General features: G+C 40.7%; 1 protein-coding gene across 1 annotated transcript; it reads left to right on the forward strand.

Annotated features, from left to right (window-relative positions):
• Positions 1–597: 597 nt before the first annotated feature.
• On the forward strand, positions 598–23,071 carry SSU72 (SSU72 homolog, RNA polymerase II CTD phosphatase). The gene is made up of 5 exons (XM_003212229.3): positions 598–804; positions 6,689–6,832; positions 19,816–19,955; positions 20,911–21,029; positions 22,044–23,071. Exons 1-5 carry the CDS (start codon positions 725–727, stop codon positions 22,143–22,145), a joined length of 585 nt encoding a protein of 194 aa, XP_003212277.2. The 5' UTR covers positions 598–724; the 3' UTR covers positions 22,146–23,071.
• The last annotated feature ends 1,164 nt before the right edge of the window (positions 23,072–24,235 follow it).

The following is a 24,235-nucleotide window of genomic DNA, read 5'->3' on the forward strand; positions in this document are numbered from 1 at the left end:
TAAAAACAAAAACCGAGAGATTTGAAATTAATTACAAATAAGGCCTGTTGACGTTATGAAACCTCAACATCCTACACGCATTTCTCCATCCCAGCTGGAAAATCTCTCATGAGCCTGTTTTCAAGGCCGCAAAGGCTCATGCTTAGAAACAGTGGAAATCGAGGTGCCACAGCTGCTACTCACGAGCCATGCTTCTGCGAAGCTGGAATCAGACAGAAAGAAAACACACGTTACACAGAGGAACTCTATGCTGAGAATTACGTTGCTGACTCACGCGCAGTCTTTCCTAATTCCTGGTTTGCCAGCTCTGTACGCAGCCGGATCCCAGCTCAGTGCCTGGCGGCGCTCTGGCACCACACCCCCCAGCCCCTCTATGGTATTGGCGGCGCTCTGGTACCACACCCCAGCCCCTCTATGGTATTGGCGGCACTCTGGCACCGCACCCCAGCCCCTCTATGGTATTAACGACGCTCTGGCGTCTCATCCCCCCCCCCAGCTCCTCTCTGTGGTATTGGTGGCGCTCTGGTACAGCACTCCGCCCCTCTCTATGGTACGGGCGGTGCCGCCTGCTGCGCGGTTGGCCGCGGCGGGGCGGCGCTGCCCTGCTGACACGTCCCGGCCCCGCCCGCCGCCGCGCCGCGGCCGCCATTTTGTACGAGCCGCCGGCGGGGCAGCGCAGGCTTGGGAGCCGCGGGGAACGAGCTGGGCTCTTCCCTGCGCCGCCATGCCTTCTTCGCCGCTCCGTGTGGCCGTGGTGTGCTCGAGCAACCAGAACCGCAGCATGGAGGCACACAATATCCTCAGGTAACAGGCCCTGCACGAACGCCTCCTTCAGGCCGGGGGCGGCGAGGCCTGGCCCGTCGCTGGGCCCCGCCGTCAGCCTCCCGGGCCTTGTCGGCCGCCTTCAGTCGCGAGTTATCCCTCGGCACCGCATCAGGGCCTCCGATCGGGGCTTCGGGGCCTTCCTCAGGCTCTGGGGGCAGCGAGGAGCCGGCTGCGGCTTAAGGCCGTGCTCGGGGCCTGCGCCAGACCCCTCTGGCCCACAGTCTGGGGACTCCGTTCTTGTTTGTTTCCTCTTTTCTCCGGCCCCTCCTCCAGGTGGGTTCGCTGGAGCAGCCCCAGCGATGGGGCCCGCACCTGCCAGCGGATCGTCGGACCCAGAGCTGCCAAACTTGAGCTGGTGCAATGGACGGGCACGGAACAGCTTCTGTATCTCGGCATCGTGAAGTTTAATTGCGTTCCCCCTCCCCCCATATGTATGAAGTCTGGAGCTACAGTAGATACTGAAAGGGAGTGTTTGCCCTTTGCAGGAAAACTGCATGAAGTATTTGATTCAGGACGTTGGTCGTCTGAGATAGTGAGAGTTTGTTTATTTAGCACGAAGACGACTTTTAGGTTGGCTGAGTTCAAAAGGGGGAGATGGGAGGCAAGTGATGATGGGTGGGTGGACCAACAAGAGAGACCTGATCTGCCAGAAACTGTTTCTGAACCTTTCCTGTTCAGCAACACAGGGACACGATAAAGGCCTTTTCTTTTCTTTATTAAAGATATGCCAAGTTAGCATTCACATAAGGTGCCTATTACTAGCGCAGTCACTCAAGCAATGAAGTGTAAATTATGTGGTACGTTTATAACTATGGAAGGAATAAATAATGGAAATACCTGGTCTGACAGCCATTTTACTGTGAGCATATGATGCTGTGAGTGCATATGCTTGTATCAGATGTTACTTGAAGCAGTTCAGTGAAAACACAACGTGACCAAAATGTGTTTTGATGAGTAATGGGGAAGGGGTGGTGGTTTTTCTGTTGATTATCTTCTAACTGTATTGTCTGAACTGAATATTAACCAAAAACTGGGTCCTCAAGGTGCAGGAGAGTTAATTTTTAATATCGAGCCTTTTTATTCCTCTGTTTTTACAGAAGAAATAAGTCCCTTCCATTGTGACTGATAATCTTCTGGCAAATACTGCAGGGAAATGCTTTTTGGAAGCATCTTCTCCTTTAAGATTGTAATTAGGAAAAATAAAATGTCATTTTGTAGAGGCTCATGAGCAGTAACATATCACATAATTAGGATTAGCAAGAAAAGCATAAAGGGCAAAACAGCTGAACTGCTGATCCTGTTCTGAAGAAACAATTAGTCTTGCTTTGAGAACAGTCATTTGCCTTTAAACCTCAGAAAAAAAGTTTGCATTGTCTCCAAGTCAGTCTCTTGTATGTAAGGCAGTCTCTCAATGTTGCTGTGTGTTGCACTGCACTTCTGAGAAAGCACGTGATTAAAAGAGGAAGAACAGTTGGAAGAGTATTTAAAACAAAGGAGGTTTGTTATTGTAACTTCAAGGTAATTTGTGGGGGAATTAGGAAACTTTAAAGAACACAAATACAGAAGAACCACAGGTGACTAAAAACGAAGTTTGGAGTCCAGCCTTCAGTGTTGGCCTGTGGTCTTACAGAACTATTCTACATGTTCTTTTTTTTTTTTTTTTAATATTTATGCTAGGTAATGTACCACAAAGAATATTTTTTGAGGTGTTCATCATGGTCGGTAAGTCTGACCTACATTGTTGCAAACATCTAGAAGGATTCAGAACTAACTTCTCTAGTCCGTTCAGTGTATTCATGAATTACATGTCTTCTTTCAGTCACATTTTTGGGGTAAAAGTTATTGTCCTTATTCCAATATTCAATTTGTAGAGAAAAAACATCTGTATCAATCTGTAAGGTGAGCTGTAAGGCCTGCCTAATGCTTACTAAAACTTGAGCCTACCAGTTTGGCACTTCCTCTTACAGCAGAAAAAATCTCTCAGAAATGTGTGCGCATCCTGCTGTTCTCTCATTGGGCTCAACAGAACCCATATGATTAGGTTACATACTTTGTACACTTCAGCAGTTTAACTTTGTTCTTTTTTTAGCAACCTACCATATAATAAGATTTATTTTTTTTTTTAATATAAACTTAGTGTCCTCCTAAGCTGCAGTGATTCATCCCAGAGGGTTTGCCATATCCTTGGCTTCTCAAATTGAATTTTGTGTTCATCCTTACTGTACTAAATATCTCTGTGCTATAGCTTGTGCCTTTGGAAGACAAATGTCTTTATGTACCTTTGTCACACTGAATAATCCACCAATTTCACGGGTAATCTTGGTTCAGCCCAAGTTCCCATTTGCTTGGTAGTATTCCCTTTTTTTTTTTATTTAATGCAGACCAGCTTTTAAACATTTTATTGTTCTAATCTTTCAACAGACGTCTTTAAAGTCAATGCAGTTACCATCAGCACTGGTTAACATTGAGACATTAAAACAGAGCTGAGAGGCAAAACAGTAAGGGCTATGCAGGGAGATGGAATCCTTCCTTAAAAGCTGTCAAACTGGATTTCAGTGTATAACCAATCCATAGTTCGGATCTACTCATCCTGTGTGTTTTGCTTTTACAGATAGGACTTGTGCTTGACTCTTTTGCCCTGCAAAATACACAGGCTTAGACCGTGATTCTCCTAACACTGAAGAGGAGGGTAGAAGGGTTACACTTAGCTGCAGGCCTTGTTACACAACTTGTGCATTTCTGTTTGTGTATATTAGGTTGCACAGAGTTGGCCTTGAAAAGGAAATCATCGTTTCAGGCTCCTCAGCATATAGTAGGTGCTCTGGTAGCTTTGTAGTTGCAGGGTTTTATGGCATAGATATCCTGTCTCTGTCTCCAAGCTTCAGTTTCTCTGTTATTCTGGTAGTGGAAGCTGGTAGGATATTTGTATGCATTAAGTTACAAATATGCTCCTCTTATTTTTGGGGAACTAAGTGCCTTAAGAACTTAAGGGTATGAGTGTGAAATATCTCAGTTTCAGCCCCAGTAGCCCGAACTTAAATTTCATGTTAGTGATATGATTTATGGTTCAGCATTTTCCAAGGAAAAGAGCGTGAGTTACACCCTTGCAGTGTAGTTAGGGAGGTCAGTCATAGCTCCTTTACTGAAACCTGTCAGCAGCTAAGTGCTGCCAAATGGGTTTTGGAACTTGCGTCATTTAATTCAAGGAGTCTTGAATTGCCTCGTTAAATCCTTCAGAGGGAGGAAGTGCTTTAACACAGCGCTTTAATTTGACAGCTTATCACTGATCAGTAAAGTACATGTTACAGTACAGCAAGTTGTTGATGTTTTCAAGATTTTTGTAATCAAAATCAGTTAACAGTGCTTCCATTCCTGCTGTGTAATAGTGTGGTTTTTATTTCTTTTAATTGCTTGAATGGCACAAAGTATTTTTGAAGTGATTTAGGAGGAGGACCCTTGCTAATTATTCTCCTTCTGGTAAAACTGAATAAAGTCATTATTTTTTGTTTTTTTCCTTGGTAGTTTTGCTAGCCCAAAACCAAATGCTAGATATATGTTGTATTCTAGAAGGTAATCATTGTTAAAAGACTGAGCAACAGAAGAATAAATACTTGATGATTCACTAAACTAGATCTGTCCAGCTGCTCAACAAAAGCAGACTGTTGAGTAATGTGTCAGCGCAGGCAGTGTCATCCTGTCCCCCTCCCCCTGTGTTGCAAGAAGTATGTTGAAACATGCTCCAAATATTTCATAATAGTCCACTTAATGCATAACTAATGTAAAAGCTGTATGCTGGCAAATGCCAGTGACATAGCATGAAGTTATTCCAGGTGAGGTGTGCATTCCACCTCTCAGTGTTGAGCTGCATGCGTTAGATGCTTGAAACTGCAGTGAAGATTTGCTTTGATTGATAAGAGATGATGTGAACTTCAGGAGCACTTCTGGCAATTGGAGATGAGCTTCTTAATGTGTGTGACCAAAGTAGACCTATTTCAGAGCTTAATATTAAAGGAAAAATTAGTAGGAAAGAAGACTGCAGATTTCCTAATCTCTTTTTACACTTCATTCTCTGTGTTTGGTGTCTGTTACTTCACTGAAATTGGAGGTGTGATCCTTGAAATGCCAGAGGTTAAGCCATGGTCTTGACCTGTTTTAGAAGTCTAAAGCCAAATGTTTCAGCCTTCTGGCCAGTAGTGACAATGTTCTGCCATGTAATTTTCTCCATGGGACCGTATAGAACAACCTCATCTGGATTATCCAAGAAAATAGTAGTTCTGCTTAATATGAATGTGGTTTGTTTAGGTGTATTTAGGTTAACTGGCAGAAAAACAAAACACAACATTATGGCATTATCTCCAAGACGGGCAGATTCCTGGTTCTTTTTGTTAAATTTTAGATATTAAACATGTAGGTCTTCATAAGAATGGAATGAAGCTTTTCCTGGCTTAGCCAAGAGTTCTAGGTGCAAGCTAGCAGAATATCTGTTCCACTTTTGTAAGGTAATTACACAGTGTGTTTCTTGGTCAACTTTAGAGAGGCACCAGATACTGAAATGTTTGTAGGAAGCCAATTAAGTTATAGTAGAGGTTTGGCAAAAGAGAGAAATACAATGGCTAACTCAGCAACTTTAGCAGAGTAGGTAAATATTTACCATTTCCTAATGTTTATTTCTTATTGCCCAAAATTGAGTAGAGTTCATGTGTTGCCAATCTAAAATATCTGAAAGCACACACAAAAATTAAAAGGTGAGACAGTGTATACATTAATTCTGAGAAAAAATACTGCAAAATGAAGTCACTGTTTTAGAAATGGTGTGCAAGTCTTGAATGTACCTGCAAGGAAATGCATGTCTTGGGTCTCTGCCCCCAAGATTTCCCAGTAACTAAAAAGAACTTTCTTAAGCAAGACTTGTGTATTGAATCTCATGATGCAGATAACATCTTCTAGTGAAGTAGAACAATACTGTGTCTGGAAAAACAAACTTGCATATAGAATTGGAGTAAGTAAATAACCAAAAAGTTATCTTAGAAACCCTGACTCCCTCTTTTTTTTCTTTAATTGGTTATTGACTTGTTTTTCCTTTCAAGAACCGATGAATTTTTGCACTGATTCTGTGCTACAGTAGTGGAATGTGCTTGGATCCCTTTTCTCAGCTATAAAACCAATCAGCAGGTTAGAGGGAAAACCTCCATGAGTTGGGAGTTTATTTCCTGTACACTAAAGCAGTACACCTCAATCCCATGCAGATGATCTTCCTCCATGTTTAGATGATGAAGTTCAGAAAGAGAATAAAAGAGATGTTTGTTGGGGTGGGTATGTCTGGAGATAACTGACTTCTCTATCAGCTGAATCACAAGTCTTTCAAAGAATGGTTGGTAACCTCTCGGAGCTGAGTGCTAGCTGCTTTGCTAAAAATCTTCAAATGTATGAAGGCTTTGTTTCTTCTGGCTATAATCCTTCAGGAATGTTTGGTTTGTTTTTTTTTGTTTGTTTTTTTTTTGGTCACTGTTCATGGCCCTGTATCTCTGTTTTAATGTGTGTTTTTTAAGGGGAGAAAAAGACACAAAAAACTTAGAAATCATTGAGTTGTTCCTATTAGCATTTTTTATTTTGGACAAAGATGGGTTTCAGGTAACATTTGTAAGTTACCTTAAATTCTGTACAAAGTGAAACTGAGATGGGGTTTTTGTGTGCACTGCTTCTCTTCAGACTTCTGCCACTATTCTGAATCCAAGAACGTTGTAAACATAGTTGTAAATGTTGAAATATATTTGGACTATTGATTGTACTTTGATTGTACCTTAGTGTTTAAAATCCATCCAGTCTAATTAATGCTTCCCTCCCCTCCCTCACTGTCTTTCAGCAAACGAGGATTCAGCGTCCGATCCTTTGGAACAGGAACTCACGTGAAACTGCCAGGACCAGCACCAGACAAACCAAATGTTTATGATTTCAAAACAACATATGATCAGATGTACAATGATCTGCTTAGGAAAGACAAAGAACTGTATCCCTATGGCATGGCCTTAAAAAAAAAAAAAAAAAAAAAAAAAAAATCCAATATGGTTCTCCTCAAAAGGTGTAATTCATTATTTGGCATTATGCATTAGGAATATATAGTTACTTAACTGACAAGCTTAAAATGTTTTAAGTTCATAGGAGGTTTTTTACAAAGGGCCTCTAATGCTCCCTTCTAAATTGAGTTACAATGTACTGATTCAGAACTCTTTTGTAGCATGTTAACATGTTTACCTCTTGGAGGAAAGCACACTGATCCTGTCACAGGTTGTCCATTACCTCCACAGCACTGTGGATCATACTTCCCCAGTGCAGAGACTGTTCCTGATAACGGTCATGCCAAGAGCTGCTGCCTCAAGATTAAAATAGTATTTAGTTCAAACTGACAGGTAAGGTTTACAATATACTTTCTGTGGGAGAGAAGATACTTTTCATTAAAGAACTCACTGTTCTCAACAAGAGCTACTTGATATGATCTATGCACCAAAAAATTCCTACAGTATATTTTAAAGAATGGACATAGGAAAGCACAGTAACATACTCAGTCCTGGGGAGCAGAGGGGGTCAGGGTTATGCACACTACTTAGCTTGATTTTAAAAATTCTGTTTTATTTTATTTTATTTTTAATGAAGAAAGCCCATGTGATTATTTTGCACAATCAGGACACTTGTTCTAGGTACTCTTCTTTTTTTTCCTCTCTCAACAAGGGAGCTGTTTGGGTTTTTTTTAAATTACTTTTTAAATATGAAAGAGAGAACTTGCCTAAGAAAGACTATCCATACACTGAATTTCTGCTGGAAAAATAGAACCTTCAGAAATCCCTGTTTAAAAAAGGCTGGGCTGTTTGGTAAAGCTGTACAGCACTGTGAGTACTGTTTATACATTGGAATATCTTTCTCCATAGAGTTCTACACAAATTGTGTCCATTGCAGGGGATATTGGTTCTGTAATACTTACTTAATGGCTCTTTTTTCAAGAAATACTTTCTTAAATGCCTTTTTTTTTTTTTTTTTCCCCAAATAACAGGAATAATAATCATTTTTAAATGCAGGGCATAGTCTTAATGCATCACGTGTATAATATGCATTTTTTGTATCCCTCTGCTGATACAAGGAAAATCTTACAAACACATCTTACTGAGGTATGCCATATCTTGATTAAAAATTAATTGTTTCAAAAGAAAATTACCTGAATTGAGCCATAATTTTTATCAGCACCTCATTGCATTCTTTGCTGCTGCTGCACTGAATGTCTGAATATGGCATTGCTTTAAGAAAACCAGTCTTGTCTCCTCCATTCAGCACATTTTGGAGTTGCCATGTTTGTTCTGCTCCATGCTGGAGATGATGACTGTGTTCCCCAGCATTACAACTAAAACTTTTCTGAAGAGAAAAGGAAGCAAGTTTAAATAACAACCATTGAAAGAGGGCATAAACAATTCCCTCTGTATCTTTGCATATTTATCAGATGCTAAAATATGAAGCTTTCAGAGTGAAGGCAGTCAGTGCAGGAAGCAAATGCACTTCCAAATGTGGATTTTGAGGGGGTAAAGACATCCATAATAACCCAGACGAGGCACATTCTTGTCGTAGAGCTGTGGAGTAGTTTTTTTGTGAAAGTATCATGTGGGTTCTCAGTTAAGGTAGATTTTTGTTAGCACTGGATCATAGGGATGAGAGGTTTGCACACATAGGCTATGGTAGGTGGGGAGGGCCTGCTCTTCTGAAGGGCTTGGAATGATATGGGAAAAGTAATGTGTTGTTCCTAGGGTTTAGTTCACCCTGTTCCCCAACCTGCCATGTCTTTTGAAATGGTATGTCTGTGTCAGCTTGTTCCCATATTCCAGTGATGGGGCACAAATTTGAGTGTTGCCTCATCTGGGATTGATTTCCTTCCTCCAGTTCTGTAGGCCAACAGGGATCCAAAGCATTAAGGACACCAGGAGCTCAGTGAAATTGTGGCTGCAAGGGACTTGGCACATTCCCTGTTGACCAGCCAAGGAAATGGCCCCTTGTTTCAGAATGCTCTAGTCTCAACCAGGAATGAGCTTTGCAGTGCTGGACATCAATCAGAGGGAAGTTTTTTGAAAAAAAAAAAGTGTAAGAGTGAATAAAGATCACTGGAACTCTTATTAGTCACTTGAGGAAAGGAGGGAGAGCAGAACTCTCAAAAACACACTGTAGAGAGTAAAAGTACCTTCACTTTTGTTAATGAGTCAGACCTGGAGCACAAGCTTGCATACCTAGAAGGCAAGGCACGTGCTGAATTTCAGGAGTGTGGGATAAGGGATTAATGGAGCCAGGCATATGTGTTCAGTTGAGTAGGTGGTTGATTTATATATAGATAGAACGGAAGCAGTCCAGAATATTTTAAGATGTGGCAGTTGAACCTTACAGTTAAAGTAAGTGTTCAGTTCTACCATTGCATCTTAAGAACATTAGATTTAAAATTCCTGTGCCCCAGGAAGGGGGGCTGCAGCAGACCTGTGTAAAGCTGTTCTGAGTGTAGTTTTTGAGTGCTTAATACTCTCATTTTTGGGAAAAGAGTGAAGGGTGCTGCTACTAATCTGTAGGAAGTACCAGTGTCTGGGGTACACGTGTAGGTTTATGCATGGGTAGTGTTGTGCTGCCTTGTATTTGCTTGTGTAACTGGACATCTCAAAGATAGGCCAGTGTGATTACTTGCCATTACAGCTCTGGGAAGGGATTTTAGAACTTATGTGATGGTGACTAGAAAGGCAAAAGAAAAATGGAGAGAAATTGGTGAGCCTTACCATCAAGGGAAAGTAGGAGGATGAAACTTTCCAAAAGCCAGAATAAACATGCAACAACAATTACTTTTATGCCCAGGAGTAGGAACCATTCAAATGAGAACTTGATCAAAATTTGGCAGCAGCAGCTCCTGGGGCCTTTATTAGTATTGACTAACTCCATGATTGACTGTTTTTTTGTTTTTTTTTCTTTTTCATAGTACTAAGAAGAAATGCAATTATTTTCAAGTATATATATATATTAATATTGTCAGGATTTCTAGGCAGCTTGCCTGATGTGACCTGTTCCTCTTTCCCATTTTTTTCTAATGTCCTCTTTTAATTTAACCAACTCCCTGACTGTAGATAGAATTCCACTTCTGTCTCCATTGTTATGCAATACCAAATCAGGAGGGGATTTAAAAAAAGAAAAAGAACAACGACAACAAAAAAGTGAGCAAACCAAACACATACTTGGAAAAATGTTGGGAATTAAGGACAAAAGCTGGTTTGGTGCTTCTCAGTCAAAGACATGATTCTTTTCTGACCCCAAAATTCAGAACCGTTAGTATTACAGGTGAATGGAATGTAGATTTTTCTCTTTGAACTCTATATTTTACCAGGATGGCCATACAGTATTTCTTGTGCTATTGCTGATGCTGAGTTTTCTTTGATTTATAGTAGCCTTCCCATTCATAACATGTGGAAACATTTTCTGTTGTCATATGCAAACTGCTTTACCAGCAAATATTTGTAACATTGTAGACTCCACTTAGCTGACCCTTAACCCTGGTTTATTCTGCAGTCTTCTGCCTGCTTTGCCCTTTGCTGTCTCAACTGTTAAGGTGCATTGTAGTAGAACATCAGTGGAAGAAAATGTGGGGGCTCTGAAGCAAGCACAGGCAATTCCAGAACTGGGGAAAAATCAGAAAAAAATCTGAAGCGGGTTCAAGTATGCATGAGATTTTCACAGGGAGCAACTGAAGAAAACTGGAATCTCTATTTCCTGCTGGACTATGATGAATACCAGTGGAATTGTGTTACTGAACTAATTGGTGCTGCTGTAGAACTGTACAGGTGTAGGATTCCGTGCCTTTCCCAAAACGTTCAGTTCTCCAGTGCCTGTGAAGAGAAATAAGCACAGTGGAAGAGGACTGTGTCTAGCTGAGAAGAGAGCATCCAAGAGTGGTGAGGATATAGCAAGGAATAATTTTTCTCTCTGCAGAGTGGTAATGAAGGGCAGTGCTTTAAAACTACAGTCGTAGTCAGACGTTGCTGCATTAGGCTTTTCTGGCAAAAATATAATCTGCATTCCTCTCTTGGAGTCGAGTGTAATGCTGTCTGAGTACTGGAAGCCAGATTTTTGGGAAGGTTTTCTCTGTACTCCCCTCATATCAGTACTGGAAGGAGGGAGTTAGTTTCTCATGCAGATTATTACAGTTCTATTGAAAGTTATTTGGCATCAGTCACAGAATTGCTGAGCTAACTGTTGTAGTCCTGCGTGCGCAGTGTGGGTGTGTTGCTGGGGTCTGTTCAGAGAAATAAATTGCTGAGTGGACCAAGGTCATAGCACCTTACAGATAAATGGGCTGTCTTTCTCTGTTCAGTCTACTTAAATTGAGAAGTAAAATTGAAAGGATAGTGTCTTACTTAAGACACCTGATGAACAAAAGATCTGTAAGTATGTACTAGTCCCGGATTACTCTGCCACCTTTTCTGAGTCAGTTGTAGCATGTTGTGCTCAGGAGAATGGTAGCCTGTTTGTTACAGCCTTAGTCTTAGTCCTTTAGAATTACTCAATTCATGTAGCCAGGTTTTAGAGAATTCTTGCTCTTGAAATGATCAGTTTGCTCCAACACATCTTAATGCTGGAGTAAGCTGAGATGGAGAAGCTAGTTAGTAAGGAGTAGCTTTATTCTACTTTCTTAGCCTAGTAAGTAAGAGAACAGCTGTAAGACTTCTGATAAAGTTTATTGAAAACATAAAGCAGATTTTTTTTTTTCTGCACTGCAAATCTGGACTTTTATTTTCTGGGGCTTTAGTATCAGAGAATATCTTGAGTCTCACTGCTTGGCTGTGTTTTCCCAATTGATACTTTTCTGCCCTTTTCAGTATACATCTGTGACTTTGACTAATTCAGACTCACGTAGTTTAAACCCACTCTTCCTGGAGTAACTTGTCCTGTCTCATCTTCAGGCACTTTTTTACCATTGGTCCAGACAGATGATCTTAGTGATTTTTCCAAGCTTTATGATTCCGTGACCTTTTTCTGGCATTAGATAACCATTTTCCTCTTTTATTCAACTCCTTCTCTGAAGAGACTGACAATTACATTATGGTTAATTTGTTGTTTTTCTGCAGTTACTTTGTATTTTTTTTTCCTGCTCCGTTCCTCTCTGAACTACTCAAGAGCTCCTTTGGAAGTCTGGGAAACCTCTATGTTTTTATTCATTTTGGCTGATGGCTGTCTATTCGATTATTTGATAAAGAAGTAATTGAATTAGTCAATTACTGTTTGATTTGATTTGTTTTCCTCTTTCAGTTTGTTAAACATCATACAGCCCAACCTTGCTCTCTGAGTCAGGAGACTCACACAGTCTTGTCTGCAGGACAGCCTCTACTGGAAGAAATTGAAGGCGAACTCCTGGCTATTAGGCAGTGCTGAGTAGCCAATGCACTTGAAGTTGATGCTCTTTTGTACCCACAGTGGTTTCATATCCCTCTTGCACCCTGAAAACCAAGCATAGTCTTGGTTTTTAACCCTGTAAATAATATTGCAATTTACATGATACATGGTTATAAAACAGAGGATGTCCCAGGAAGTTCTGAATTTATTCGCATTGTAATAGAGCTCAAATTAATGTCTGCTTTTTCCAGAATTAGAAATAGATGATATAGGAAATAGATGATTATAGTGTAGCAGTACCAGGAATAAGATCTTTTTCTTTGAAATGAAAAAGACCATACCACTTTGCTTCTTACTTTTCTTATTAACAGAGCAAGTAGAACCAGATTATAGCAGCCATAGGAAGTTTTTGATGAAAACAAAAGGTGCGGCACAGAGTGGTGAAGGCAGCAGTGATTTTGTTCTTGTACAGTATTTCATCAGAACCAGTTTCAGTTCTTACTACTTGAGTTATCACTTGCTGAAAGATCTGGGGCTTCTACTCTGTAAATTTTAGTTCTCTTAACTTTTTATTTTTATTTTTAGTGTGTTTGTAGCTAAATTGTTTTTGCCAGCCACACTGTTTATGCTTCGTTATCTTGTAGTGAAGAGACATGATACTGGTATCCGAATATTCATGGACTAAGATGATGGCTGTACTGGTATTGATGGGGGAGAGCTGCTGGAAGAGAAGTTACGAATATTTTCCTCTAAAACACTTGCCAGTTTTATTTTGAATACCATTTATTCATTGCAGAAAGTTTTACCACTTGAAACTCTAGAATGCATAATAATTGAGCAATAATTGATGATATTTCTGGATCAATGAACCTACCTAATATATGGAGAATTTATATTGGACCACTTTCCTGGAGGCTGTGCAAAGCAACCGTGAGTTGCTTAGTGGGGAAAGAAACCACTGCATGGACACACAGGAGGACTAGTGAGCTCTGCAGAGCATCTGCGTCGTGCTTGTTGAGGCCATGTAGCTCACTCTTGAGGATTCCTTTTTTTGAGAGTAACTTACTCGAATTCCACTCCAGGTAAGCTCTTCATGCATGTATTTCTCTTTTGTTTTCATTTGTTTTTCTTTCTGAATTTGGATCTGATGAACAGTTGTCAGCTGCTGTTCTGAACTGACATTCCAGTGGTCAGTGGAGCAGCTGCTGGATCTCTGTATGACTGAAGCCACTGCAGACTTCTCTGGATGCAGTGCAGTGTAAGGCTCATTTTCTTTCTTACACATCTTTCAGAGTACTTTAATACTCTTAGTGAACTGGAGAGTAAGGTTGAGGTTGGAGTGTTTAAACTGGATTTGAACAATCTGCTGAGAGGTGTGTTTTTGCAAATCTATACACTTCTGACCATCTGCTGAGTTCCAATCCTTTTTTCTTCACAGAGGATCTTAAGATGAAAACAACTTTCCATAAAATCTCAGGCATTTCAAAGGAAGCCATTTTTGGCATTTCCTAGCTTAGCTTCTGAAGAGACTGCTGTTAATTTTGGTTTCATCCACATTAAAAAAGGAAATATATGAAATAATGTAAACAACAAATTATTTCCTCTACCTTTAAAGTTCCAGGACATGATAGAAACTACGGACACCTTTGTAACTAAAGGTACAGACTACTTTGAGCATTTTGCTTTGCAGAGTTCTCTGCTAAAATTAGTGTGTGGAGTTAAGAAGCACATCCTTCTGTACTTCAGAATCCTGCTTGTAGTAGTGTGCTCAGGAATGCTTGCTGCAGAACTCATCCTGCATATCTTGCTCAGCATAGTGTTCTTAAAAGTAGTCCTGCTGTCTTTATCAGTTGTGTCTTGGCTTTCCTGAATACGTGAAATATATGAAATAGCTTAATTTACGTAAATTTGGTAATGCTTTTGTTTCACCTGGTATGAATTCCAGCTCTTCGTTCTACTTAGCTAAAAATAAACTTTGAATTGTACTGTACAAAGCAGTACAGTGATGTAAATCAATTTGAGAAAAGTTGTTGCAGACCCTGTTTCTCTCAGGTATTCACCAGAATGACTCATTTCTCTCACAAACCTTGTCTGTGCAGGTATTTCCAAGTGTTTTCCCCCTGCATCCACCTGCTCCTCTCGTGACACTTGCTGCTCATCTTTTGGAGCTTGGCATTAGTTTCTAAACCTGAGGAGCATCCAAAAGCAATGTGTGTTACTTAAGCACCCTCTTCTGTTTCCCCCTGCTTGCCTCCTGGTCCTGATTTTGACTTCTTTATCCCTTTGTTACACATCCACGTCACCTTGTGGCTCTATTAGTAGTTGAAGGTACCTTGCTGAGATGGCAAACCATTTTTTAGGTTCTAGCAATTGAAATCAAACTCCACTTGGAATGCTGGTTGGATGCTGTGCGTAATCAGGTGTTTGACTGTGCCATCAAACATACCACATCTTTGAAGTCAGGTCTGCCTTTGATATTCTTGTTCTGATAGTCCCTTCAGTATGTCCGTCATACCTCTCCTTCACACTTTGGATTTTATCCTTGCTTCCTTTCTTTTTCCCCTTTGAAAGCTTATTTCTGCCCAGTTTCAACCTCAGATACAGTTTCATCTGTTCAGAGCTGGCAAGTCACTGTCTGGTACTCTAGGCTAAACTAAGGTCTTAGTTCTCCCAGAGATGTGTGGGCACATAGCCCTCAGCTTCAGGGCTCAGCCAGACTTGAGGAAATCAGCACAGCCAGCATGTTATTACTGGACTAGGTTCTGGTGGTTATGGACCAGCTGCTGTGAGCTTGCTCAGCAGGATTTTATCTGTGCAACTTAGAAACGTTGACCTTTGAAATGTCACTTGCTTTTCATTGCTTACTCATTTCTCTGCAAGTTGTTAATGTGGGCACAAACATTATCAGAAATATTTAACCCAAATTAGAATTTTTTTTTTTATATTTTGGGATGTCATTTTCAGTTTTTGGACTGTGCGTTGCGCAGTACCACAAAAGGCTTATGAGCAAACTCTCATTTGTACTAAAAATGCTGTTTCCTTGCCAAATGAAAGGCAGTTCATGTTCCAGATACAGAATGTAGACAGTTCTTGCAGCAATAATCACAGCTGCCTGGAAAGCAGAAATGGTAGTGCAGGTGCCCTTTTATTCCCTGTAAAAGAAAGTGATTCTGCAGGTGGAAGAAGGTTGGGTAGTCGTTCTCTCTGTAAGCATTTTGCCAAGCAGGGTGAACGGTAACTCTCCTTCTTAACACAGATTTTAATAAATAAATTAAGTTGATATGGGAAAGACCTGCAACTGCCATTCATGCTAGTGTGTTTGAGACTTCTGCTCTCCTGCTATTCTTCAGAAAGAAGAATTGCAGTTTTTGAGGATGATGACAGCTGCACGAAAGTGAATAATCGACATGTCAGATTTGTTGGAAGATGTAGAAGCTTTGGCTGTCAGCCATTACTTCAGAGATAGTTTTTCCTGAGAAGTGTATATGCATTTTATCAAATGGAATTTACCTAGTTATGTTTAATAGATTGATCTCTATTTTAGTTGACTAATTACACACTCCAAAGTTTTCAGGTTACGCTACTGATGGGCTTCTTTATCAGCTTTTTCTAGAAGTTAACAATGAAACTTATTGATACTTTAGTCATCAATGGGTTGTTTTTTTTTGTTTGTTTGTTTGTTTTTTAATCCAAAGATACTTAACTTAAGGCACTGTATTGGTTTTCTCTTCTAAGGTTAGTCATCTGCAGGCTAGGTGTCTTGATATGACCTTGTTGGCTGCCCTCATACCAAGGGGAAGAAAGGGATGTTTTGGATCATGTTTTTGTTTTTTTTTTATTATGGAGGGTGGGAGAATTTAAACAAGGTAGCTAGGCAGCAGATAAACTGGATTTTTTTTCACTGACTGTCAAGGAAGACTTTCCTCAGTGAACTGGGATGTAGACATCCACTTGGAACCTTCGAAACCTGCATGGTTGGATTCCTCTGAACTTCCTCTTAAGGTATGGAAAATACTTCTGAAAATACATTGTTCACATGCAATGAATGCCACGATAAAATTCAGCCCTATTCAGCAACAGTGAGAAACCTAAGTCTTAAAACTCAGCATCATATCTTGAAACATTTTAGTGTAAAGATCAGCATCATATCTTGAAACATCTTAGTGTAAAGAAGTGGGCATTAAATTTTGTTTTGTTGTTTGCATTTCTTACGTGGTGCTGCTTGGTATGCAGGTGATATTTTAGAGTTCAGAGATAGACATTGCTTATAAACATGCGACTTAGGTGGTCTGAGATGGTGATCATTCCTGTCTGTCCTTCTCTGAATGTCAGGCTATGAGGCTGAACTATTGAAATTTCCCTGCTGAGTTAATAGAGCATTCTTATTCCAGCTGGATGCTGAGCTCCACAGAGCAACAGCTTAATGGCTGCATCCATCTTTGATTTAGTCCTTCCTATTTTTCTGAATTTCTCAGTTGGAATATTGGGGTTTTGTTTTACCTCAAAACTGAGTTGTTAAGTTGGAGGCTTCATCATCATAGATGCTGGGGGAAAAAAAAATCCAGTAATAATTAGACTCATTAAAGTTGATAGCTACTCTTAATTCTTATCACTCTGAGAAAAGCAGCAGCAGTCTTGCACTCTGGCAGACACTGAACATGTCTTCTGCTGCGTAGTATAGCTCTTTCAGCCTTTGTCTGATCTTGGGATTTATCTAAGCCTCCTGTTCTTTTCTTCGCTAATCTGTTGCTTTTTTTTTTTTGTCAATCTCAAGTAGGAACTATCTAAACGTAACCCATAATAATTTCTGTGCAGTCTAGTTGCTTTCTGTACCCTGTATTTTGCGATGTTTTGTGCTCTAACAAAAGTATTTGTTTTTATTTAATGCAAATAAAACTCATTTTTTGCATAACATTCTATAAGCTTGTTTGGTGGTTTAAAAAAAGCTCAATTTACAGGCAGTACTTCCTTGTAATCTTGTCTTATTTCTCAGGTTTGTTTCCTCTTAGTGTCCTCTTGTGGTTTTATTTGGGAAGTGTATTTGACATAAAACATTGATGGCTGGAAGTGATGGGAGGTCCGACACGGGGTTAGGTGTGGCATGTAGATGGCTCTTCATATTTGAGAAGGGAAGGGAGTTCTTGGTTATGAAAAGTCAGATCTGATGCATTAGGTTATTTTAGCGCAGGTGATGTACTGCTCTTTCAGATGCTGACAGTCCACTTTAATGTATCAGGGAGATTAATCTCAGTATGTAGATCTTAAGGGAATATACCATCTTTTATTCAGGATCAACTCTCTTTCAAGTACTGTCTACCCTTCAGAAAAAGTTTGTGTCACCTTCCTACTTAGTTCTGCTGTTCGGTGCGAAGAAGAGAATGCCTTGACTCCCTTTGATTCTTCGTGGATAGACAAAAACTTCTAAAAACAATTTTATTTTCCCAAAAAATAGTTAGCTTCCCAAATGGAGCTTGGAATAACTTGCTACCAAAGATGGCTGCGCAGAGGAATGAGTATGTTGTTCACATGCAGAGATGGGGAGATAACACTGATGTTTGAATCACCGTGAACGAGACATAATGTGCTGACGTTTACCTGAGCTCATGACAAGAATGAAGCTGAGTTACGATTATGCATTGAAAACAGTCAGATCAGGTCCCCCTGCCTGCTGAAATGATGCTGTGCTGTTAGTTTTCTTTTTTTTTTTTTTTTTTCCCGGTGAAAACAGACTTCAGATCACCAAAAATGAAAGTGTCATGAATCTTAACTGCTTATTTCAATCTCCTTATATAGGCAGATGGGCCCTTTTGGGAGGAGAAGTAGCTGTAAGTTGGCAGTGGAAAAGTCGACTGTGTGAAGCAGAAAGCTTGGCTGTGTGGGTTTTCTGGATATGCGTAATTCTGTCTCCATGCTCAGGAAAGCTAGGGAACAGATGCCAACAAAATCTTATCCTAGAAATGGAAAAAAAAAAAGAACTGAGATAAGTGTGTAGGATATTGTGGGTTTTTTTCCCCCTCTGACGGCATGATGTAGAAATTGGGATTAGAGAAACCCAGAAAGGGCTCACGGCCAAACTCTGGTCAGAGCAATGGAGTCAGATGTTGACAAGTATTCTGAAAATGACTGTTCATTTTCATGCTTTGTACATAACCAGACATCTCTAGTAGTTGCACTGATGTGTTTTTTTTTCCAAGGAGACTTACAGAGGTGCTGTGAGGAAGCTGTGGGTGCTGGTGTACAAGAGCTGTTTGATTTAGCTTGAGGCTATAGAGCACAATTCCTTAGTTATACAGGATGAAGTCTTTTGGGAAACAAGAAGGGTAGAAGGCTTGGGAGTGACCCGAAGAAAGGAAATGCAGCAGAAGTTGATTCCCTGATAGAGATTTGACGATACATACTTGTGAGAAAGCATCACTGAATTTGTAATTCAAAGCAGATTTTTTTCTTTAGTCAAGTAGTTAGTGGGATGCTGTAGATACATAAGAGAGCTGAACATTTTTTCCATATAAAGTAGTCGCTTACTGGGTATGAGGATGACTTTAATTTTTAATATTGTTCAAAAACTTGAGAGGATTTAGTGCTTTTGGAGGCTGTTTGTTTGCAAGCTGTTGAAGAACGTCCTGAAGTATGTAACTTAGCAGGTATGGATCTGGCTGCCTTGGGCACTAGGACTTGGAGGGCAGCTGCAGGAAGGTGAACAGTATGTAGTCTTTTGCTACAAAAGATCAGGAGTGATCTCTGAGGGAGGGGTGAGAGGGTAGGGGGAAGATGCCTATTAAGTATGCAACCTTTTAAAAGGAAAATAAACCAAGATAATTTCTTGCATACATATCACTAATGATGGATATATTATATATATATTTCTGCAGAATCCTTCTGTTATCTCAAGAAATCATAAACTGTTATCCTTAATGCTATTTTAATTTAGAAATGTGTGCTTGAATGGCTGAAAATATCTGGTACTTCAGAGCAAGGAAGAGATGCATCAGTTTCCAGATTTCTTTAGTTCAGACCTTCCTTGGTATTTATAATCAACCCATAACATTTTGTCTTTGGAGAGTTTTAGTGAACTGAGCAGATGTATGTGACAGTCAGCTCTGGTGTGCCCCAAATGAAACTGCATATCCCAGAAAGCTAAGAAGGTGGGGATTATGTGTATGGGGATTAGTGAATGCTGTCTGAAAGAGGAGTATGGAGCGTCATCTTCAGCCTCAAGGCTGTGGTGGTGGGCCATGACTCAAGCTATTGCAGGGCATTCCATTAACAAATGAGTAAGTCTGTGCTCTAAGCATTATGGATATAAGAACAGTTGCCCAAGGAAAGGAGTCCTGAAGAACAGAGATCTAATGAGGGCCTCTTAAAGCTGCCTCTACCATTGCACGAAGGACAAGACCGACAGTGTCTAAAACCCAGTGGTTGTATGAATTATCTGTGTTGGGGTCGTGCTTCCACTTTTAGGAATCTGTTTAATGGTCATTAATTAAGGGGGAAAAAAAGAAGCATTTTAAGGATACCGTGATTTTTAACTTGTATTCGTTATTTGCTCAAAAACGTGACTTTTCTTAAAGTAAAGGTACTTAACTCAAGCAACTTCAGATACACACAGAATGGGATTTTACATATGTTGGACAGAAATAAGAGAATCAAGCCACGACCGGAGAGATTCCAGAACTGCAAAGACGTTTTTGATTTGATCCTAACGTGTGAAGAAAGAGTCTATGATCAAGTAGTAGAAGGTAAGGACCCTGAGCTGATAAACTGAGTTAACTTTGAGTGCTTGTCTCCCTTGAACCCCTGCCAGCATCCTTCACAAGTCTGGGAACATCTGCTCTGGTGGCTTTGCTGGAGCACCAACGTGGAGAAGTGCTCACAAACCATTGGACATGGATGGCATGTGCCAGGGAAGCAGCAACTGGAAATGCTGGATGCAGTCTGGAGTTTGGGATGCTCTTTACATTCAAAGGCCACCCAGCTACATCAGTATTGTACACGCAGTGGCTGTTGCCTGTCTTTTCAGTCCTTGTTGACCATATTGCGATGAGTGTAGAGCACGAAACATTTGTGCTTCTTTAAGCTGAGCAATTAAGTGTTCTGAGTGCTTCAATGTAGTATTTGAGATGTATTGGTAAGTTGTATGGGGGAAAGTGCCCTGGGATTGTATGGGTGGATCTCCAGTTAAGATCAGCGTCTCAAATGGAAAGCAGCTGTTCTATGGGAGTGTTCTGAGTTAGCATAGGAGGTGAAGAGCAGCCACTTGCCAACCTCCCATGTTATGATAATGCTCTTTGTAACTGACCAGTGGAAGGAAGAAATCTAAAGAGCCAGTTGGAAGCGCCTGATATGCAAGGCGGCGCCTCAAAATGGCGGCGCTTCAAAATGGCAGCATCTCAAAAATGGTGGCTCTTCAAAATGGCGGCACCTCAAAATGGCAGCCTCAGCAAGCACTGCTATGCTGCACAGGGTTAGCAGAGAAACTGGGAACTTGAACTGTCAGGATCCTTCCACAATCTAAATTCTTTGATTTCCCAAATCTACCTCTTTTGAAATAAGACTGTGTTGTTGTTTGTTTTTGTTTTTTCTTATATATAAATATAAAAAAAAGCTAAATAAACCATTTTCTTATGAATACTGTGTAAAGCTCGATTTCATTCCACCCAACATTTTGCTGATGTGTGTTTTGTTTTCAATTAGACTTAAATTCCAGAGAGCAAGAGACATGTCAGCCAGTGCATGTGATCAATGTGGACATTCAGGATAACCATGAGGAGGCAACGCTGGGTGCCTTCCTTATCTGTGAGCTCTGCCAGTGTGTAAGTAGAGAGGGCTCATTGCCTTGGGTTCGTGTGACCCCACTGACTGCACAGGGGTTGGGGTTTGTTCAGTATTCCTTAAAAGTGCTGCACATTGCAGAAATGAAGTGAAATTCGTGTCAAGAGACCTAACTTACCAAATCATTGCAGTTATTTTTGGAGCTGTTGGGCAAGCAGATGAATTGCAATGGAGCTGATGATTTCTGAAGTGAACAGTGTGTGTGTTCAAGCCACAAAAAGCAGCATCTCAGAGCACTGTACTTGTTGGGCCCATGTTCACAACATTTGTTTATGGCTAAAATGTCTGTTTCTGAGACAGTTGTAACATGTGGGATTTAAACATCAGAGCTGCATTCTGAATCACTGTATGCTTGAAAAGCATCCTGTGTAGGTGTGTTTCATAGTACCACCCTGTTGTGTGTATGATGTGGAAAACCTGGTGCCTCCTGTCTTCCACCTTCGATGTTCTTGGCCCTGCCTCTTGGAATAAGGCTGGAAACAGTTGATGCAACTAACAAGAGAACAAAGGCTGTGTTTCACAACATGCAAGCCCACTTACCTATTCCAGTGTGGCAACACACTTTTTTTTTTTTTACTCCTGCCTCTGTGATCTATTCTGGCCTCAAATGCTTGCATCCTTTCCAGATCCAAAAATCCTAAGAGAATCCAAGGGACTTGAAATTTTAGCCATCTGTTCAGTGTGCTTGTAGCTGTTGTGAACCTTCCATTTGTTACCTAGTGAGGATGGATGTTGCCTACTCAACAAAGGGCTCATTCAGTGCCAGCTCAGTGGGTTGGAGAAGGAAGGTTGTGCAGATGAACACGATGCAGAGTACATGTGGGTTTGGGAATGTTGGGAATCTCATTAAAGCACCCAGTGCTGCACAGTTGGGTACTGCATGCTGATTTAGGTTTCACAGTAAGCCAAAAACGTTGAGTCGTTACCGTTCTCTTAACTGCAGTGTATCCTTGGAGCCTGGTTAATTAGTGTTGTTTTTTTTTTTTCTCGTTTAGATACAGCACACAGAAGACATGGAAAATGAAATAGATGAGCTGTTACAGGAATTTGAAGAGAAAAGTGGAAGGACTTTTCTTCATACTGTCTGCTTTTATTAAAGCACATCTGTCTCCAAGGCCTTAATACAGATGAGAGAAGCATGTGTTTAAAGTTCTGATTATACTGTATTTTCCTGGAAAATGAATATTGATTTTTTTGTTTTGTTTTGTTCAAGGCTCCTCTTCAGTGGTTGTTTTTGTTTCAGGTATTCTGTCACAGGCAGGCAGAGATACCATTTGAATTGTACATATGCAAAGTATGCACAAAGGCCACCTATTTAAAAATGAAAATCAAGATTTCCTTTAAATCCTACTTCAATTGTTACGAGTAGGCTTTTAATTATAAAGAGAGTATTTCTTGAATATAAGTTTATAATGTATTTTTCCAGCTTACAAATTTATTTTATTTCAGTTGTGCTTTCTTTTTTTTTATTATTTTAATATGACAGAATGGCTGAACTATGTGAAGATATGAATGGAACGATGACAAATGAGTTATCTGTATATTATTAGATATAAGATTGGAAGCATCCAATAAAAATGAAAAACCTGCCAGTTTGTCTGTTTCTGAAATAGAAGCCAAGCAAGTTGTGACTGCTCTGTAAGGTCCTGATGGGAGCTGGAAGAGCTGCTCTGCCCCTGGTTTGGAGGTGCTGGGTGTTTGGGCACATTCCTTTGGTAGTTGATCCTGTGTTGAACCCAACTGAACTGCTTTCTCCACGTGAATTAGGGCACCTCCACTAAATCTTTTTCGGGTCTTAATTGCTTTTGAATGACTGTATGTGAGACTGAAATATAAGGGTGGAACTGTAACTGTAGCTGTCAGGGCCCAATTGTATATATGTCTTCTATAAGGAAGAAGGGGAGAAACTGCAACCTCCACTGTTAATAGAAATGGTTTGAAGCTTTGTTAACTGAAATGTCTTTTGAATGGAAATATTCTCTGCACATACAGCAATAATAAACGTGTTTGTCACAGCCTGCAATCCAGATGCTGAGTATGTACGTACGAGCAGAGCGAAAGCTCTTTGTGCAAACTGGTAGGAATTAAAAGCACCAACTTAAAAGTGAAAAGAGACCGAATTATAGGCATCCCCAACGTGAATGGTTAATCACTGTTGCTTAAAGGCAAGAGGAGATCTTAAAAGCTGTTTTGTTAAAGGAAGCCGTGAAGGATTTGGAGCAAGTGAAGCCTCTGTGCTCTTTAGTGCTTTGAGAAGTGGAGACAACTTAAATGTGCCAGAAGTGAAGTGGCACGAAATGGAGCTTGGGTTCCTGGCTTCACGCCTGCCTTCTCTCTGCCCTCTGACAGCTCAAGGGAATGGCTTAGTGCTTTGTAAAGATGCTGATTTCCCTGAGCCTGAAGCCAGTCTGGGGCCTGGCTCTGATTTTTAGGGTGATGTTACTCTTTGAAGTTGCTCGTCTCAATGTCTGTTGATCCCAAAGGGATCCTGGGCATCCTTGCCCATCCCTTTCAGCCACCCTATGCAAAAGCCACAACCTGCTGGCTCGCTCAGCGTGCTGGCCAGTGCCCAAATGGGTCAGAGCATCGTGCACAGGGTGCAGGAATGTTTTGTATCCCTCAAACACTCACACTGCTTTTCTTAGCTGTGAAAAAAAAAAAAAAAAAAAAGGAAAAATCCTGCAGAGAATGAAGAGGTCAGAATGCTTTGGGATGGGGAGTTCGAGCAGCAGCTCCCATACGGTGTGCAGGGTGGGTTTGTATGGGTTTGTCCTGTCCTGGTTTGTTTCAGGAGGCTCTCTGAAGGATTTCGTTCAGCCTCCTCTGCTTTTCTGCTCTGTTGTCTGATGCCACAGCTTGTTGCCATGGGGATCCATACAGCCCGGGGAGGAGAAGGGTTCTGTAGGGACTGAACTGCTTCAGTTGATCCCTTTAAAGATGTATTTCAAGCAAGCATGGTGCTGAGTGTCTGGAGCAGAGTTCGCTGTGCAGCATCAGGACTAAAGCCTTTGCTCTTTATTTCTGTGTCTGGAAATGTTTTCTATTTTCAGCTGAACTCATTCAATACAGAGCTCTTTGGGTCGTGCCTGCTGGGCACAATGCACTTCTTTGGTTTGGTTGATAGGAGATTTCTACTATGAAAGAGAGCTTTCAGCTCTGCTCTGCTTTCCCATTGGGTCAGAACTGG

The sequence above is a fragment of the Meleagris gallopavo genome, chromosome 23, assembly GCF_905368555.1.
Source record: "Meleagris gallopavo chromosome 23, MGAL_WU_HG_1.1, whole genome shotgun sequence".
In the NCBI taxonomy this organism is placed as follows: domain Eukaryota; kingdom Metazoa; phylum Chordata; class Aves; order Galliformes; family Phasianidae; genus Meleagris; species Meleagris gallopavo.